This window comes from Protobothrops mucrosquamatus, unplaced genomic scaffold (assembly GCF_001527695.2).
Source record: "Protobothrops mucrosquamatus isolate PMUCROS unplaced genomic scaffold, P.Mucros_1.0 scaffold_11, whole genome shotgun sequence".
Lineage (NCBI taxonomy): Eukaryota > Metazoa > Chordata > Lepidosauria > Squamata > Viperidae > Protobothrops > Protobothrops mucrosquamatus.
In genome coordinates, this window is record NW_015386087.1 from 588785 (window position 1) to 609183 (window position 20399).

Genomic DNA, 20399 nt, shown 5'->3' on the forward strand with positions numbered 1-20399 from the left:
TGTGGTGTACTTATTGACAGTACAAGCAATAACTGAATATTATTTCACACACAACCCTTAACATGACAGTTATCCACGTTTATACTCCAACTATTGAAGCAGAAGAGGAAGTTGATGAATTTTATGGGCATGTTCATTCTGAAATCAACAGAACTTGGAAGTTCTGCTGCTTGTGATTGGACATTCAAATGCCAATGTTAGAAAGAATAAGATCAAAAATGTGGTTGAACTGTAATACGTAGGTAAGAGAAATGAAGCCTGATCTCAATTCAGAAGGAGGCTCCAACCTTAAATTGGCATGTTAAAAGATATTAATGGACAGATAGTGATTGATTAAAAAAATCAAAGATGGAAGGAGTATACCAAAACTCTGTACAGTAGGAAAATTAGTGTACAAGATATTTTAGAAGATGTTCCATCTTCCCAAGAAACTCTAATAAAAGAAGATGAAGTTAGATCACCTCTTTGGTCATTACCAACTTGGGAGGCTGCAGGAATTGATGGAATATTTACAAATAGATGGCATATGGAACAGAAGAATTAGTAAAGGTTATATCGAAACTATGCCAGCAAATCTGGAGAACAACAAAATGACCATAGATTGAAAGAAGCAATCTCTCTCAGAATTGTGCAGGAAATGATTTCTTGTTTCTTCTGTAACATTTTATGGGAATCAAAGTTGGATTTGAAAGAAACTAGAAAGTGTAATGATGCTTTAGAACTTTGGTGTAGGAGAAAGCTCCTGAGATTACCATGGATACTCAAGAAAACAAACAAACAAATGAAATGTTGACTAAATCAATCCATAGTTTTATTTGCTCTCACTGGTACAAATAACTATGCTCAAATTATCATATTTTGGACTCATGCAAAGATTATTGAAAAATCTATAATATTGGGAAAGGTAGAAGGAAAGAGAAGAATAGGATGACCAGCAACAAAGTATATTCGTAATTACAATGACATTGGAAAATTTGGAGGGCCAGATTGGGAACAAATCACCTTGGAGAAGGTACATTTGATTGCTAGGAGATGACACAAATTTGATGCCATAAAATTGAACTTATGGAAGTGCAGCTTCTTTATTGTGTGTGAAGACTGCGGTTCTACCTGATAGTTTGTAGGATGCTATTTTTGTTCTCATATATAGAGGGAAAAATAATAAAAATGAATGTTAAAATGAGACAGATTAGTTTGTTCAATCTATCTGAGGTGGTGTTTACCAGCATTCTGATCAAAAGGGTACAAAATGTTACAATAAGCAAAAGTATTGAGTTTTAGGCACGATGGGTGCCTAATTTTTATCTTCAGGAAATATTTAAGAAATTTATGAATGTGAGGGAGAAAGTTTGCTATGTATTTGTGATTTTGAGATATTGTATGATAAAGTTGGTAAGCTTGGATTATGTGATGTTTTGCATGAATAGGGAGCTGAAGGTTGATTGCCTGAGAGAATAAATAGAAAGTTTAGCAAATGGTTCAGCTTTGAGCAAAGATTAAGCCAAAGTTGTGTGAATGAGAGCAAAAATTGTGTAATATCTTATTATGTAAAATATGGGGTAAATTTCCTACAATTTAATCATTTTGCAAAGAACCAGGGTATCCTAGATTGCCTTTCAATAACATTCTCACGTTTCACAATTTTTTTATTAAAATAAGAGCAGTTAATTTCTTGTTCTGGATGTCTCTCAAAAATACTTTTATAATGAGCAAATCAGGAAATGGCAGCAATATATATTAGCAACCAAACATGAATAATTTATGCAAAAAATCTGGCTGTTGGCATAACATCATCTGCAGTTTATGGTGTAGCTGAGACTAGCATATTTATACAGTTCAAAATAAAACATCAGTTTTTTTTAACATGTAAAATTTAATAAGACCTTTAAGAAGAGCAAGATTAGCAATGGCTAATTCAGTAAAGTTTAGTCTTATTCTCCTGGGGCCTTAGGCAAACATTTATTGTAAAGGTAACAGGATCTTCTGTTAGAACATCAGTTTATTATTTTTTTAATAATTTATTGATTTCTTAACATTAGCAAGGAACAGTGTGCTTGGCTTTTACATATTTTAGACCATCCTGGTTCTCTAATTCCAATCATAAATTATATGCAAGAGCAACATAGTTTCAGTGGTTACAGTGCTCGAGAACTGTAAGGGTATATAAATATTCCCTTATCAGAACTATACACTCAATTTTTCTGAAAGATACTTTGGGGGTATACAGATCCAAACCAATTTGAGCAGTAAGGGCAGAGTTGGATATATCCCCTATACAAAATCATTTAGTAGTTAAAATTATTCAACTCCTGGCTGAAGACTAAATTTATGAATCCAGATAAATTGCTCTAGTTGTGTTTCAAAGGCATTTAATAGGTCTCCTTGTATTTGGACTGTCCAACTTTCAAATGCCATCTCACAATATGGTTTCGCTGACTACTTCTCAGTCCAATCAGACAAGACTGAGAAAGCTTAAAGCCATAGGTGTTAGATGTTGCTGCCCAAGATGATATTACATTCCTTAAATGTCTTTGAAGTGACTGGCTCAACACAAATCACCTCCCAGATAGAAAGTATTTAACAACTTACATACCCCAACAACAGCTTTTTCTCTAGAGGTTTTTTTTTTTAACAACTAGATACCATGGTAAGATACTGTATGAAAAGTTTCATTTGAAGAAAGATTGTGTATCTATGATGCACCAGGTGTTGAAGACATCACACATATTATATCCTATTTGATTACAATTACAGATTATTCTGTAGAAAGGACTGTTTACTTAAACACTTATTTACAAATAAAAAAATATTGGGACCCCCAAAAGAAATTTTTACTTCTTATAGAGAGTGAATCTGCATATCGCTACCAAGACTGTAATTTTTGTATCAAAGGCCATTTTGATGAGGATAATTACTTAGACCAGAGTGGGATTGACTCCATGAGCGATGTTTTTTCTGTATCCGTTTGGTAGCTTCTTTATATGGTCAGACAACTAGTCAATTAAATGCACTGCTATTATTGTTGTATATTTTTATCTCCCATTGGATATTAATGGATTATAGTGAAATAAAAAGACATTTGTAATATTTCCAGAAAGTAGTTTTCATACTGTATTATACAATTCTGCATTGAGAATGAACCAGTATACCCAAATGTAGTTTGAGCAAAAATTGCATGGAATTCATTTCCATAATGACTGCATTCAGATAGCAAATTATTTTCTGGTCTAAATGAAAGATTTAGGCTACTCTTTCCCACCTGTGTGCTTTAGCTCCATTGGACTGTTTCAAAAATTATCATTTATGTCAAGGGTGTCAAACTCAATTTCATTGAGGGCCGCATCAGCATTGTGGTTGCCCTCGGGGGGGCTGGGTGGGTGTGGCCAGGATGGGTGCGGCCTACTGGATGGGCATGGATGGAGTGGGTGTGGCCTACTGGGTGGGCATGGCCAGCTCTACATCGTTCGCGTCAAGGGTGCCTGTGGGGGCCTGGGCAGGAGTGGGACAGATCTGAGGGTCTCTGGCAGAAGGGGGTGGGACCAGGGCAAGTGCCAAAGCATGGTCCACTGGAGGAGCCTCACTGTTCCTCTCAGGCCATGCGGCGGGGGATGGATGATGGCACGGGCTGCCCAGAGGTCAAACGCCCAGGCTGGCCCTCGAGCACCCGTGGCACCAAGCCCAGCCCCACTTCCCCAAGGAGGTGCCCAGCTGCACTTACCTCCTCCTCAAGGCTGCTGTGCTTGCTCTCCTTAGCCAGGTTGCTCATGATGGATGTCCGAGGGCAAAGTCAGAGGGAGGCCCATTCCCTCTCCATGGGAGGAGACCCGGCTTTGTATCCAAAGCTTCCTAAGCAGTAGGATGGGAGACCCCAGGAGGGGGCAAGGGGATGGTGAAAGGGCAGCAGGGCAAGACCCTCCCTCTCCTTCTTTACTTCTTTCCTTCCTTCCTTCCTAAGTACAGAGTGGTTGGAAAATATTTGAGATGAGGGAGGGAGAAAAACACGCAAGAAACACAGCTGGGGAGGTGTCACCCTTCGTGAGGAATGAAGAAATGCACCATCGCCTGGAAGTGGCCAGCACATGGCCCTCACCTACTTCATATATCTAGCTTGGTGGGCTCTGGGGGAGGGGACACCATGAGCAACATGAGAATCGATGTTACCTGCGCAATGCTGTTCAGCCCCCAGCCTGCCCGGTTTCGGCAGGCAGCGGGGCGCTTTCCTCACAGCGCCGAGAGGCTGAGCCAGGTGGCGTGAATCTGAAAAGAAGTGCGCCGCCACCCCCAGCCTGCCCAATCTTGGCAGGCAGTGGGGCGCTTTCCTCACAACGCCGAGAGGTTGAGCTGGGAGGTGTGACGCTTGCCAGCTTTGCATCTTGCTCCCTGCTGAAACTGGGCAGGCTGGGGGCTAGGCAGCATTGCATTTCTCATCAGATTCGTGCTACCCAGCTCAGCTCTTGGTGCTGTGAGGAGAGTGCCCCGCTGCCTGCCGAAACCGGGCAGGTTGGTAGCTGAGCGGCCTCACACTTCTTTTTGGATTTGTAACACCTGGCTCAGCCTCTCGGTGCTGTGAGGAGAGCATTCCGCTACCTGCCAAAACCGGGCAGGCTGCGGGCTAGGCGGCATCGCGCTTCTTTTTGGATTTGCGCCGCCTGACTCAGCCTCTTGGCGCTGTGAGGAGAGCGCCCCGCTGCTTGCCGAAACCCCTCCCCTGGAGCCCATCAAGCCAGATATGTGAAGTAGGTGAGGGCCATTTGCTGGCCACTTCCAGGCGATGGTGCATTTCTTCATTCCTCACAAAGGGTGACACTTCCCCAGCATGCACCCAGGGGATGGGGCCGACATGGCAGGGGCTGGTTCCTCGCTGTTTCCAGACGGCCTTGTAGAGCTAAGACTGAATACGTTTCAGCATAGATGACCACCACAAAATTGTACATTGGCTCCCGGCTGGCCTGGGCCAGGGCCAAGGCAGCAGGGGTCATTCCCTCACTGTTTCCAGGATGGCTTTGCGGGCCACATGAAACCACTTCATGGGCCGCATCCAGCCTGCGGGCCTTGTGTTGACATATCTGATTTATGTGGTTGTACCTCCTTTTTTTATTCTTTCCCTTATATGCTTGTGAATTACCTCATTTCCATGCAAAATAAATCTAGATGCTGATTTAATATGCCAGAATATGACTACCATTATGTGGATACATCCAATCCATGTTTTGCTCCTTTTTCATGAGCAGAAAATTGAAGAAAAATTTAACATTTTAAGTCTTAATTTTGTATAATATATAATTGAGTTTCACTGTTTAATTCTGCCTTGTTGTCCCAATTAGAAGGAGGTTGTGTTTTTCATATCTATTGCTTATTAAACTCAATCTGCAGGTTTAGTGTGATGTGTGAAATAGAAACAGAAATAGCAAGTCTCACTTAGCAACTATCTTGTTTATCCACTATTTTGTACAGTGGTAATGAAAAAGTAACCAATCCTCACATTTACGACCTTCACAGGTTTGTAAAGCAACAGAAAACTGACATTAGATTGTAAGCACAATTGTGATTCCCCTTAGCGACCACTTCACTTAACAACCAAATTGATACTCCCAATGGTGCTCACTAACCGTACTGATTAATGCAAAAAACAATACATCCCTCCAACCAAGGCTTTAAACCAGAATCATAACCATGTAAACCAGTTAGGTTGAGGATCCAAAAGCAGAGAAGAGGAGAGAGTGCGGACACAAATCTTCTTTTGATTGGCAGATTGTAAACAGGAGATTTTTTGAAGAACAATTTATTGACATGGAAATCTTTTATTATTTTTTTCTATCAGCTGGTCTGCTTACATTTTTTTATAAGATCTGTAACATGATTGTATAATTTGTATGTATTCTGTTGTAGGAACATTCTATTGTAGGAACATTCTAGAATGGTTTATGTCTAAATAATCTTAGCTTTTCTTTAAAAAATACTATGATTTTATATTAAAATAGGTTGAAGTATAACCATTTTAAAATAGAGGAATTAGGAATACCAGTTTGAATAAAAAGTATTGTTTTATTAGTATTTTACATCTTTAACAGCATATCTGCCACTTTATGTCCATTAAGCTGTTGCTATTCCAAACTTCCTCAATTTGCATAAGGTTCAAAAATTTAATTTCTTTCTTTCTTTTTCCCTTGAGAGACGTCGGCTAATTTCCCAGAGATCTTCATTGGAGACTTTGGAAGACATTGAGGAAAATGCTCCCTTAAGGAGGTGAGTTTTTTTTCTGATTTATACTGTGTACTGTATGTTGTTTTGTCATTCACATATTATGTAATATATGTGATCTGTGCAGTAACTTACTATAGTGTGAGAACAAAATCCTTAATTGTGTGATGTTTCTCAGAATTCATTCTGGTACTAGATATATTTTTGTATTCTTATGCAAGACGATTAAATGGAAAAGCTCAAGGCAGGCATATCTGAGTTCTTAATTGTATGATAAAAGGAATGAATGGTACTATTAGTTATCATGAACTTTAGAGTTTATATCCTTTTTCATCAAAGGAGCCTCAGATTAGCTAAATAACTAATAGTCAGAACAAGCAGTAATCTGAAAAAGCAAAAAATCACAAATATAAAAGAGATGTGCTAATTCAGAACCGGCACCAAAAAATACAAACGGTTGTCACTGGGCACCAAATCAAATAAAAAATCAGAGTAGGCAAATCTTGTTGGGGTGTATGTTTTGGAGATGAGATAAACCAAGAGCCTTCTGTCATTACTGCCTTCATTTCAGGGGTTAGGAAAAATGTAAGAAAGTTTTTGGAGAAGATTAAGAGAAAGTTAAACTAGTTTTTATTTCACGGGAGTGGATAGCCTTTTATGACTTAGAGCTGTCCTAGCATTTCCCACCTCTTGGTGGGAACTGGCCCGTGTATGTTTAACTTCATAATCAGAAGAGATTCCAGGACCTCTGGAGAGAAAGGGTTTTGTGCTCATACAGCCATGGAATCACAAATTGACCACCCATGTTAAAGCAAGAAGCACTACCGTTTGAGGAAGCACTACTGATTTTAGGAAAATTGCTTGCTGCAATACATTTTATCTACTTTGCTGGGATATTGTTTGCCCTTTAGCCTTGCAAATGCATGAGTTAACCATATTTAGAAATTGGTGGCCTGGAGGTATTTTGCCCTGTTATATATCTCAGTTTTCTTAGATTGCAAAACAAAGTTTTAGAATACTTTGCTGTTTCTTGATTTTAATCATCTTAAAACAATTTTATTTCATCAGTAGACTTAACCAACTCATTGCTTGTTCCTAATTCTAGATAATTAGTATACTTCTAGTAAAGTTGAAACCCTATCCTTTACTTTCCTCCAAAAATAAATCATTTATTTTTCCTCTTTGCTGTTCTTTAACTAAGAACCCTAAGACGATTTTGTGTTTTATCCCATGACAGCTAAGTCAACGTAAACGTTTTTAGTGGACGCTTTGTCAAATGCTTTTAAATGCCCCAAAATATTTATTGATTGATTTACTCAGTTAATTTATCATGGCTCCACTCTAAAGGTAATCCAGAAGTCCTTGAAGACGTGGTTGGTGTCTCAAGCTTAGATCTAAGGTGTTTGTTAAGCCCCTGTTGTTGTTTTTCATGTTGTATGTTTTCTAGATGTATGTGATTCTTTTTTTGGCTCAGTTTTATGTTACGTTCTAATTTTTAATTGTAAAATGTCCCAAATCATCTGGAGTCAGGTGGCCTCTATGTTTAATTAATTAAATAAATAAGATATTTTTATCCAATTTCTATATTGCAAGTACAAGTGGCTTACATAGGATTAAGGAGTACCTTTCAAAAAAAGAAATCCCTAAAAATCTCATAAGATAGAACCTAACATTTACATAGACCATGTCAATTAGCTTTTCTTTCTAATTAACCTTCTAATTAAAGCGCTTTGGTTTTTCTTGTCAAGTTTCTATAAATCCCCATTTTTGTAACATATTTATCGTTTCCAGATTCTTTCTAGGGTTTAAGGAAAAAAACCCTATTTACGAAAAAAATGTGTCAAGCATTTTGCAATTAAATACTTACATATTCTCTCCTTACTCCAACTTCAATTTGAAGCCAGCTTTACTACATCACACCTTGTTCTTATTACCAATATATAAACGAAGAACATGTGAAGAAGTACTAAGTATCTCCTTTAGTAACTGGGTTTTGGTTTTTTTTTGCTCGTTTAATCATGTTTTATACAGCTGCCATATAAATACCGTTCAAAAGCAATTTTCAGGCTACTTTCTTTTAAAGCACCTATAATTTGTACAGCAAGAGAAAAGTATGGTTTGTCTCATCTCTTTCTTATGCTAACTTCAGGGGAAGAACAAAAAAACATAAGGAAACGAGTTCTAGAAACTCACAAAGCCCTAATAGAAGAAGATTGTTTCTATCTGTTACACTCCTGTCAGTTTTTGTTTATTTAGTATGTCAAATGCTTTGCAACTCAGCAACATCAAGGGAGCAAAAATTGTACTGTTTTCAGTGAGATATATTTAACACAGTCTGGAGTAAAGACATGACTTTGAAAACTGTAAAAGGAATTTCTAGTCCTCATTCATAGTGAGTTAATTAAGGCAGAGTCTCTTTGAATTACTCTGAATGCTTATTTCTTAGGGGTTTTTTTCTCCCAGACTAAGTTACTGTTTGTGCAACAACATAATATTAAGTATAAGAGTTTAAGCCTTGAGTGGTAAACTCTGGGGTGATTCTATGATCCATTCTATGTTTTTTATTTTATTTCTTTTGTTGGCTGTCTATAATACTCTCCAGAGTTTTCTCCAACTTCAAAGTTCAAAAACATCAATACTCTTCCTATCTTGCTTCTTCAAAGGCCAACTGTCACTTCCATAGAGTATCAAAGAGAAACTTATTATTTGCATAATACTGATCTTTGCAGGTATAGACATGTCAGAGGCTCTAAATATTTTTTCCAAACTTTCTTTGTTATTTACCAAGAATATGGTGTGATAGATAGATAGATAGATAGATTGATGGGTGGATTGAATGATTATGTGCCATCAAGTTGTTGGCTACTCTTAGCAACCACGTGGATTTTGTTTATGACCATCTATCCGTAACCTGGTCTTTAACAGTAAACCAATCACCATAGTAACGGAGTCCCTCCATCTTGTGCTGGTCATCCTATTCTCTTTCTTTCCATCTTTCCCAGCACTTGAGCCTTTTCTAGAGAACTAGGTTTTTGCATAATGTGTCCAACTAGAATAATTTGATTCTGATTATCTGTGCCTCAAGTAGGAACACTGGGTTGATTTGTTTGATGATCAATTTGTTTACTTTCTTGACTATCCACGGTACTCCAAGAAAGCTTCTGCAATACCAAAATTCAAAAAGTCAGTCAATATTTTCCTATCCTGCTGTTGTTTTCATATAATATCACAGGAAATACCATGGCTTGCGTGATTCTTATCTTTATAGATAAAGACTTATCCCACCATCTGAATATCTTTTCCAAGGCCTTCATGGAAAAAAGAATTTGAGGGAAATAGAATTGCATGAGATATAGAAACAGTTCTTAAAGTGCAATTTGGACTTTTCCGTGGCCGATAATTCTAAAACTATTTTAATGACTTTTGTCCATATCACTTGAAAGCAAAAACCTAAAATTATTAACAGATCCAGAAACAAAGATAATTTATATAATCAAATATTATTGGAAAAGAGAAGGACTACTTCTAATCTGTCCCCAATGTGTGTGTACTTATAGAATTTGTGCTCTACATCACAAGTCTATTGTGCAGCATTTCAGCCAAACACTGTGTAAACTAGGGCAGGAGATTAATCATAGTTAATAGAGTTCTGCTTTATTCAGAAAGGGGTGCTTGAGAACACTGCTGTTCCTGGCTGTCTCTGTATGGATGTGTATGCACAGTCACTTCACTTTTATTGGGGAGGGAAAAGAAAACAAGCAAAGTGTGCCTCATTGTTCTAGATACACATCATAATCAAGAATTAATTAAAAAGGTCTTTTTGACATAAGTTGCCATCAGTGGTAGAGAATCTGGATTGGTAAAATAAACTGAGCACATTAAAAGAAAGGCTTGAGTGCTCTGTATCTTATTATTTAAAATTTATTGTAATCTGTCTTGGGGTTAAGGTTGTGATTCGGTATCCAGCAGAAGTTTTATTTGATGATCTAAAGCAGTGGTTCTCAACCTGTGGGTTGGGGTCGATCGACCATTTCACGGGGGTCGCCAAGCAAGGCTGTCCACCATTTTTTTGTCCGCCATTTTTTTCCCTTTTCTGGCGGGTGCCTTACCTCCCTTGGGCTGGGCCAGCTCGTGGTCGGCCTGCTCTGTCTCTGCCGCTTGCCAGCTACGCCTCGGCCGGCGCAGGGGGCGGAACCACGCATGCGCAGCGCTCACGGGCAGGGAAAGTCCTCGACTTACGACCGGTTGGGTAGTCCTCGACTTACGACCGGTTTAGTCCTCGACTTATGACCGGTTTAGTCCTTGACTTACGACTGGTTTAATCCTTGACTTACGACCGGTTGGGGTCGCGGCATTAAAAAGATTGAGAACCACTGATCTAAAGACTAAGGTCTAAATTTTTTCAGAGGAAACTGCTGATTACTGGCTGATGAAGAGGGGCAAGTGCTAATCCATTACCTGGGTAGCACATCTCTTCCTATCATTAGCCAGATTGTGTGTGTGTGTGTGTGTGTATATTCTTTGAAGTGAAGAAAAATTGGAGAAATCCTTGAGTTTAATGCCTCTTCTATTTTTTTAGTATTTGTATGGGTGTGGGGACTTTAATTATGTAACCTGCCATAGTAACTCTTGCTTCCATTGTTTCAAATAAAAGGCAAAAAGAATCACCAGTTGAAAAATTTGAAATGACCACTTCTCTTAGTTCCTGTATTTTGAAAAATACATAATTATTTTTTTTATAATTTTTTAAATTTATTTTTCAAATTAAAAAACAGAAAAATACATAACTATTGTTATGTAATTCCCTGTATCATCTTTATGGGCTTAAGTTTATCAATTCATTATTTTTTAAACTGAACTGAAAAGGTTTGTCTTTTCTGTCTTCTAAAGCAAAAACACAAATGACAAAATCTACCACTTTCCTAGTAGTAAAATATTAGTGCACAATTACAAAAATGTAAGTAACTGCACGTTCACAAGAATATTAAAAATATCATTATACATTATTCAAATACATGTATAGATGGCAAAAGAAATAGTGTTTAATATTTCATATCATTTATTTAAGGCAATATTTCCAGTAGTGTTTTGTTCACAGTGAGGTATCTTTTAATTGGAACCCATTGCGATTGCCAAAAGCAATAGGAAGATGTTACAAGGAGAGCAAATTAGAATTATGGAAATAAGTATAATTAGCAGTATAATGTCTCCAGAAGGGATATACAGTTTATATGTTGTTTTGTGTATCTTGTGATCAGTTGTGGTTCAAATGCATGAACTCAGGACTAATATCCACATCAGTGCCAAATTACGTATTAAAATGCAGTAGTATTAGTCTTTTCTCTTAAACTTTTTTCTTTTTACTAAAAATCAGCGAAATAGTTAGCAAAATAGTTTCCAGTTTCTCTTAAATAGACGAAAATAAGAGATGCTAACAGCTAACTACTTTTCTTACAGTTCAGCAGTTTGTAGTTCTATTTGTATAAAATATAGATGTGTAAAAATCCACATCAATAATGCTTATTACTGTTTAAATAAACACAATTTATTTAGAAGTAATACATTTTATAAAATACAAAAAAGTTAAGTATTGCATAAATTTCAACTATTTATTTATCAAATTTATATAGCTACCCATCTCACAAAATGTTACTCTGAGCAGAGTCCCATAAATCCCATAACTTTTCGCATAGCTGTTTTCTCCCTTCCCCAACTCCTCAGTACAGAAAACCCAGAGCATTTTGAGTTAAAGTATTGCCATTTGGAATGTTGATAGGAAAATAACTAATTTTAGTTGTCCACTGGATCGTGTAAATGCTTGTCTTTAATTATTTTAGGTCTGTAATTTCCTGTTCTTAAGATAGGAGTCTTTCCTCTGAAAGACATTTCCTTTTCATCCTACAAAAATAAACTAGTTTGTCCAGAAATTAACAATCCCACTTCCAAGAATATTGTTTTTACTAAGCCCCAATATATATATAAATACAAAAAACAGTTTTGGATGGGTGGTTATTCACTAATAAGCAACATATTGTGTAACATTTTCTTTAAAAGAAAGGAGTTTTTTGCTGTTATCTTGGTTTTAAAATTAATGTTATAATTAGTATTCTTTATATCATCATAACCCCTAAGATATCAACTCTATTACATTTCTGAGATATTGTTGGCCAAGGAAAAACAAAAAAAGGAAGGCAGAAACAATATTTGGAAAATCTCATGTGTCTAGAGTTGTTTATATGAGCCAGAATTTCACTCCCAAATATTTTGAAACCTAGAAATGATAACACATACTTTAAGATGCATAATCAGAAAATTCTTCTGTGAGAAAAAAAAAATGCTGTGTTCTTTTGCAATCAGCTTTCTTAATGACAGCTACAGCATAATCCAAGAAGTTTTATATTTCATTTTTAAATACATTGTTTTATGTTTTTAATGTAACTTTTTTTATTTCTACACTCTGTTATTGCTATAAATTCATTAATTTTAATAGGGAAGGGGTAACTTGAATAATTGCATTCTTGTTTTTGTGCTAAGAGATTCAGCTATACAGAAAGAATTTAATTTTTTTCAACATCATTATTTTTTAGATGCCGGACTCTGTCAGGCTCACCCAGACCAAAGAACTTTAAGAAGATTCATTTCATCAAGAACATGCGGCAAAATGATACGAGAAGTGGCAGGTATTTTTCAGGAAAAATGCCATATAATTGGAATAACACATGAATAGAGGAAATGAGAACAGATTATTTATTTTTTGGGGGGAGGTATATAGAAGTGGGATTCTAAATTCAGAACTGTACATTTTTCATATGGAAGAACTCTGCAAATAAAATCCTCAAGCAAATTGATGGAGAATTATTTATGTATGCTGATCAGCAAGTTGAGCTACATGTTTTAAAAAATTGTTGTTGCGGTGCTTGCTCCTATGAACTAGAAAGCATGCTTTCTCTGTTATGAACATTGCCTTCTGGAATAACATTGCCCCAGAGATTTTGGCCGCCATGACCCTGCTAATCTTTAGATAATCTTTTGAAAATGGCATTTTCCCCAAGGTTGGTTTTGCGCTCATTGTATGTATAATCTGCCTTGCTTATAGTACATTGTTTGCCTTGTTCTATGTAGCTCTATTTCATATTAGCTCACTTGTGTTTTAGTTATTGTGTTGGTTTTAATAGTATATTGCCCATAATCCATGCTGAGTGGGTCAACTTATAGAAATCTAAATTATAAATAATATACATTTTATCTGCCTGTCTATCCAGATGTATTGAAGCACAAAATATAACATTTCCAACCATCATGGCCACTCCTGTGTTGGTTGGGAATTTGAGGAACTCTTAACCCAGTATAACTGCAGAATACTAACCTGAGAGTAATGGTTTAAAATCTTCTGTTCTGTATTCCATCCATAGAACAAGTGAGCCGGAGAGTTTTATTTGCGGCAAATATCTGCAACAGATACTGAGTCTCTTCACGCAGTTTCAACAACTATAAATGCTTGTTAGTCTTTATCAATACAATCTATTTACCAAAGGTTGTAGCTGTGCTAATCTCTTCTGTACATGAACAAGCTTGATTCATAGTAATATGAAGATTAAATCTTTGCATGAAATCAAGCTTACTATTTTGATAGCCCTAGGTATCCAGCTAATAAGAGATATTTACAGGAGTACAAGATGATAGGCATCATTATTCTCAATAACAGCTTGATAGGTTCCCGTGGTCTACAACATAATAAAAACAGAAGTAATAAAATCCTATGTTTTACAGTTGAACCAGGAAGTATAACAGGCAATGGAACTCTTCAATGCAGTAGGGAATAGTCAACAGTTGTCTTGAAGCTTACTGCTGATTTCAATGATTGAGCAATAGCAACTTATTGGAGTTGAAGACTAGGAAATGAAACCTGAGCACACTGTGCCTGGAATAATTGTGTAAAGAATGTGTGTCTCTTATTTTGTGCTTGAGAAATTGTGAAATTGATAGGATAAATGACCACCTAACTTATTTGATGGTGTACAAATGCATACTGGGCATACAAGAGGGGAAGATGTCTTACAAACATTTGGTTTCAATGCTAAAATATCTCTGAATAATTGAATAGCTTGAAGTCAGTCAGCAGTGACTTCCAAATCCTTAGAAATAAGGAATTGTATTTATGAAATCTGCTTCCTTATTTTATCCATTTGTATTGCCAGTTTGCTGCAAGATTGACTTCAGTACATGACTAACAACGGAAGGTCTTTAGTTTAGAAGCATTATTTCACAATGAGACTAGAGCATTTGTTATATAATAACATGGCAGACTGGTTTCTACGAAGAAAGATTGTTTTCCTGTCTAGTCCAGCATGGTTGGTTTTGATTGCCAGAGTTTCTTCTAGTGAATTATTTCTCTTTCCCTACTATTTGATTTTCCTACTCCTTACTACCACATTCACAGAGGTATTTCTATTGTATGCGTCCCTTTAAAGAACTTTAGATAAAGATTCTTTAAAACCCTTTCCTGTGGTCAACTGCTTCTAATAAGTAAGGCTAGTGTAATACCTTGAGTTTCTTTTGCTAACTTCAGTTAGATATTGAGCTTTGTTATGAGTAAGCATAGTACCGTTCAAAAAATTCAAAGAGTAGGTAGTAGGGAGATTCTTACTCTTTATTCTCATCCAATCACTGCACAGGTTTTTGCAGTCCAGATGTGATGATCATAGTCATGAATACTTTAATTAAAAATGATATGACCAGTCTCTTGATTGCTGTCCTTGCGTTTTCCTTTATGCTTTTTCCACTCTTCTTGCAATTAAAATATGTAGTTCATGATCAGCAGTGCAGAGTAATACCTAGTTAACTAAAGGGTGAATGAAAGTTCAGTGTTAATGCTTCCTGAAGTACAATTCCTATGGATTAAATGAACATTCCTAAAAGATTAGCATCTAACGTAGCAGTCATTCTGTGCAGTAATTTACTACAGTGCCACCTGTGTTCTCAGTTAGAAACTTTGCAAAATTTCATTGCATACTTTGATACTAGATTGCATAGTTTGAACAGGCTAGAATATCAGACTATTGTTGTAAGTTTAATGTCTCTTCTAAATTGTAGTACTTTTATTTTTTGAAAGAAAACAGAAAATAGTGAAGCCATCTGTTTGATGTTAGATTTGGTAGCTGTTAAATATCTGTACTGTCATCTGCTAAGCAGGATTTACCTATTGTTATCTTTATGAACACGGGCAGAAAAAATCATTTATTTCTCAAACATCTCTGGCACAGCATTTTGCTTTAAAAAAAGATAATCAGCTGTCACATTAGTAGCTTCCTGTGGATTACCTTGTCAGATATTTAAACATAATGAAAGAGACAAAAATATGACAGCTAGATTGGGGGTTTTGCTGAAAATTTTATGGAGAACTGACCTAGGGCCAAGTCCTTACTTTCTTATCTTTCTTATCTCCTGTCCAGTCTGTACTTTCATTGTTTCTTAGACATAGCATTTTTAAAGCTTGTGTTAATAATGTTTACAGTATTCTGTTCTGCATTGGTTGTGCTTGTTTGAAATACAGAGAATAGACCTCCTTTTCTCCCACTAATAATATAATTAATGCTACACTCTTTCAAAGGACTGGCTGCCCCTTCCAAAAGGAGATGATAAGCTGTCCTTGTGTTTTACAAATTCAGACTTTGGACTTGCATCTGATGTTATTAAATGAGGAGGGAAAGATGGATTTTGACATTTGAAAATTCTTTGCCCACAGGAAAATAATAGATAAGCATTGTGATCATGCAGGAGTTCAAGTGTTGTATCAGATCCTGTGAGGGCTAAGTTCATAATCATCCCCAGCCTTGGAAGCTCACTTGGTGATTTGAGCTATCCCTAAGGCTAACCTACCTCACAGGATTTTACTTTGGGGAAACCTGGAGGAAGGAATGGCATGTAGAGTACATAGAGCAAAAACAGGAATAGCAAGGTAACATGAAAGAAAAAGAAGAGTGAGAAGTAGGTTTATGAGACCATTCTGAATTGCTGGATATTCTACTTTAGATCATATCCTTTATCTTGTTTGCCTTCTAGAATAGTCCTTATTAGTGGCAGAAGATCCTGCTGCAGCATATTTTCAGTGCTGCCATATCGGGATTGTAGCCATGTTGGGTATGTATACTTTTTCATAGTTTTTTTTTTGAGCATACATTAAGTGTGACTTGCAATATGGATGCCGCAGCTGTCATTTCAGGAAAAGGATATCTTAACTTAATAATAATCTCTGCTCAGCTGAAAATTGTTGAAGACCTGCTTATTCTTCCAGGCCTTGGGGATCTCCAGTTTGGTTTGGTTTTGTGGGTTTGGTTCTTTGTCTTTGGTCTTCTAGTTGCATTTTTTTTAATTAGTTGGTTTTTAGCTGTAAGACATCCAGAGTAATTTGAGAGTCAGGCAGCCTATAAATTTGAATAAATATATAAATAAAGTTTGTTTTTGATGGAAAACATCTACAGATATAATTACTTTGCAGCTTTTGGGATTTGGGTATGTCTAGTTTAACGAAGAGAAGAACGAGGGGGGACATAATAGCAGTGTTCCAATATCTTAGGGGCTGCCACAAAGAAGAGGGAGTCAAGCTATTATCCAAAGCGCCTGAAGGCAGGACAAAAAGCAACGGGTGGAAACTAACCAAAGAGAGAAGCAACCTAGAACTAAGGAGAAACTTCCTGACAGTTAGAACAATTAACCAGTGGAACAACCTGCCTCCAGAAGCAGTGAATGCGCAACACTGGAAGTTTTTAAGAAGAAACTGGACAGCCATTTGTCCGAAATGGTATAGGGTTTCCTGCCTGAGCAGGAGGTTGGACTAGATGACCTCCGGGGTCCCTTCCAACTTTATCATCATCATTATTATTATTATTAATCAAACAAGAAATAGTGATGTGGTAAGATTAGAAATGAATTACCTTTGTCACAGTTCTCTTCTTACTCTTCAGTAGAAGAACATTAAGAACAACAATTCAACAAGGGGTTATATTGCAGGGTAAAAGTATTCTCTATATTAAACATACTTTAATAAACATGTAAATATAGAACAGATGTTTTTCAGGCATTTTATTATTTTTTCTTTTTCTTCTAAAACTATATATGCTGTAGCACATAGGTGAATAGAGATTAACAAGAAGCTCAGTAATAGCCTCTGTTTCCTAAAGATTTTGAAGCCAAATTAGTTAGAACTGCAATTTGACAATAATTGCTCTCTTTTTTTATAAGATGAGGTAGATTAAAAATGAGATATAAAGTCTAATCAGTACTGGTATAACATGAATGGCTATCATGTGAACGTTGATACAGTTGTTGAAAAGAGCAGCTGGTTCTGTATTGAGTTAGCATATACCACATGCTCCATGGAAAAGTAGATATCATCCCACTGGGACTGGCCTAACCCACGCACGCCAGCAGAGGAGGCGTGCTGTGGGCCCCATCACTCAAGGAATTCCAGCTGGTGGGGTTGAGGAGAAGAGCCTTCTCTGCCATGGCTCCTGCCCTTTGGAACAACTTAACCTCTGAGATGAGATCACCTCCCACTCTTCTGACTTTTCTGGAAGGGCCTGAACACCTGGCTCTGCCAGATGGATAAGGGCCCCCACGGGAGAGCTTCACACTAGAGGTGGTTGATGATGAGAGGTGATCCCACCTACCCCCCCCCCACATCCTGCTTACTCTTTTAACTATAATTCCATTTTTCATTGTAATTTCCATTTTTATTGTTTTAAAAATATTTATCTTTTATTATTTTAATGCTTTTACTGCTATAAACTGCCCAGAGTTGCTTCAAAATGAGATGGGTGGCAAATAAATTTAATAAATAAAATAAATAACAAATAAAGCCAAACAATAAGTAAAAAAAGGTGCAGTTAAAGGTACAGGAATTAGGTACTTGTATGATGCATACTAAAAGGGAAGTTGTTCTGACTGCAAATCATCTTCTAGTCAAATTGTAAATACTGTTAACTGCTTCTTTGCATTTAATTGCTAATTATTACAGTGAAAAAGCTATTAACCAGGAATGAAAGTAGAAGCTAATAATTATTAGGACTGAAGATTTTAGAGGAATAATTTAAGATTTCTTTGCTTTAGAAGATTGATCATTAATGATAATAATCTCTCAGAGCAACTACTAGCTTTAGAAGAATGATGCTTCTCAATCCTGCAACAGAAAAGGACATAATAATGTACTTATATAGGTAGTCCTCGACTTAAGACTGGTCGCTTAGCAACTGTTGAAATTACCACAGACCTTCTTAGGGCCTCAGCACTAATGACCCAGATTCAAGCTTGCCCACAGTCATGTGATCACATTTTAGGCACCCATCATGGCCAATTACCATGGGACAACTCACCACAGGACAATTCAAAGCTGTATTAATTGTTTCATTTAGTTTTATTATTGGTAACTACATTTTCATCAAAATTATTGTAACTCTTGTATTTATGGATTGATTTTTTATTATATTATTATTGACCACAGTTCTCTTGAAATTAATGTAACTTTTATATTTGTTGAATCGTCCTGTGGCAAGTTGCCCTGCGGCTAGTTGGCTGTGGCAAATTGGCCATGGTGAGTTGATCATGGTGAGTTGTCCCATTGTGTGCAAGGATAGCTTTCATGTAATGCTATATACATGTACATGAGAGAAAGGGAGAAGGGAAACACAAAAATACTGATTTGTTTTTTACTATGGACTGATTCATCCTCAATGCTAATCCATATTTTTTGAACAGTGTTTTTTTTTCACATCACACCAATGTGTTCTCTCTAATCTAGAATTTTATTAGTTATTATTATTTTAAAAATAATATGTTGAAATCACACAACCCATGGAAGACATGCAGTTGAATTTTACTTTCAATAGTACAGTGGTACCTCGGTATTTAATTGCTTCAGAACTCATTGAATTTGGTATAGATGCATTTTGATGAGAAATTGTTGTTCTAGTACTTGTTGTTTGGTACTTGACACACTGCAATAGGAAAAGGGGGAAGGCCGCAGAGAATGGACAGGAAGTCAGCCATGCTGGAAAGGTCACTGACATAGGAAAAGGGACAGACAGAAAGTCCTTCCTGGCCAAAATAACTGGTCATATGGTAAGTCATGTGGTTTGTTTGGCACTTGTTTTTACTACTTGTCGCGCTTCCCAGAACCAATTAACGATGAGTACCGAGGTAGCACTGTATATAAGAGAAAGAACATATTTATAAACATGAACTTTCTTGTATAAGTAAAGAGATAAATTGAAGGATTGAACTGAAAAAAATGCACCTGATTTTCCAACCCTGTATCCAGATGACAGAGTAAAACATATGTTTGAACAATTTTATTGCCTTGCACTTGTATTGCATTTTTAGCCACCACTGCTCTTTCTTCTCCAATTTGCTCTTCAAGCCTTCTCTATTTCTAGTCATCAAGATAGAAGACCACATCATACTATATTGTATAGGAAACATTCCCTTATGATGAATTGGCATTCTTGCCCTAACATCTTAGTAATAATTCTGGTTGGCTGTTTGATGTTATGAAGTTGTTTGTAAATAGATCACTGATAATCTGAATTCATATTATGAAGAAGAATCTTGATAAAATAGGGAGAAAACAGAACATACTAAAGAATTTCAGAAACTCTAAAAATATTGGCAATGAGAGGAAGACTATTAGAAAGATGAACCAGGCCTTGATTTTTGACTCAGCAGTGTTTATTAAAGAATATTTAACAGCGTTCTGATAAATTATTCCTGTTGCAAGCATGTTACATCTAATTCAAGAAAAGATAAAATATAAATACAAGTTTGTACCACTGTTTCACAATTAAAATTTTAAAAATGAAAGCAAAATGGACACACTTTAACATGAGGTATATTTTAATCAGAATGGAAATAAATGTAATGCAGTGTTTCTCCCTGAGTTCAAATGATACAAAATTAAGAAAAACATTAATGTCCAGCAATCCAATCACCAGGTATTCTGTTAGAAACGAGGTGGTTTATACATTTTTCCAGGGCTTTTTTTCTCGGAGAAAAGGTGGCGGAACTCAAACCTGGCCACGCCCTCATCAAACCCTAGGACCGCCCCTTTAGAGAACAGGAATGCAAGTAAAATTTGGGAGGGGCTATTTCCGGTGTGGGAGGGGCTATTTCCGGTGCGGCCGGCCCGGAAAAAGGTGCCGGAACGC

The 20399-nt window shown here is 36.6% G+C and overlaps 1 protein-coding gene across 1 annotated transcript in view; it reads left to right on the plus strand.

The window, feature by feature from the left end:
* Window positions 1-20399, plus strand: part of CABLES1 (Cdk5 and Abl enzyme substrate 1) — a 51105-nt gene that overhangs the window by 15271 nt on the left and 15435 nt on the right. Inside the window, exons 2-3 of the mRNA XM_029285142.1 lie at window positions 6175-6246; window positions 12789-12881. Coding sequence (XP_029140975.1) covers window positions 6175-6246; window positions 12789-12881 — 165 coding nt within the window. The remainder of the gene's footprint in view (window positions 1-6174; window positions 6247-12788; window positions 12882-20399) is intronic.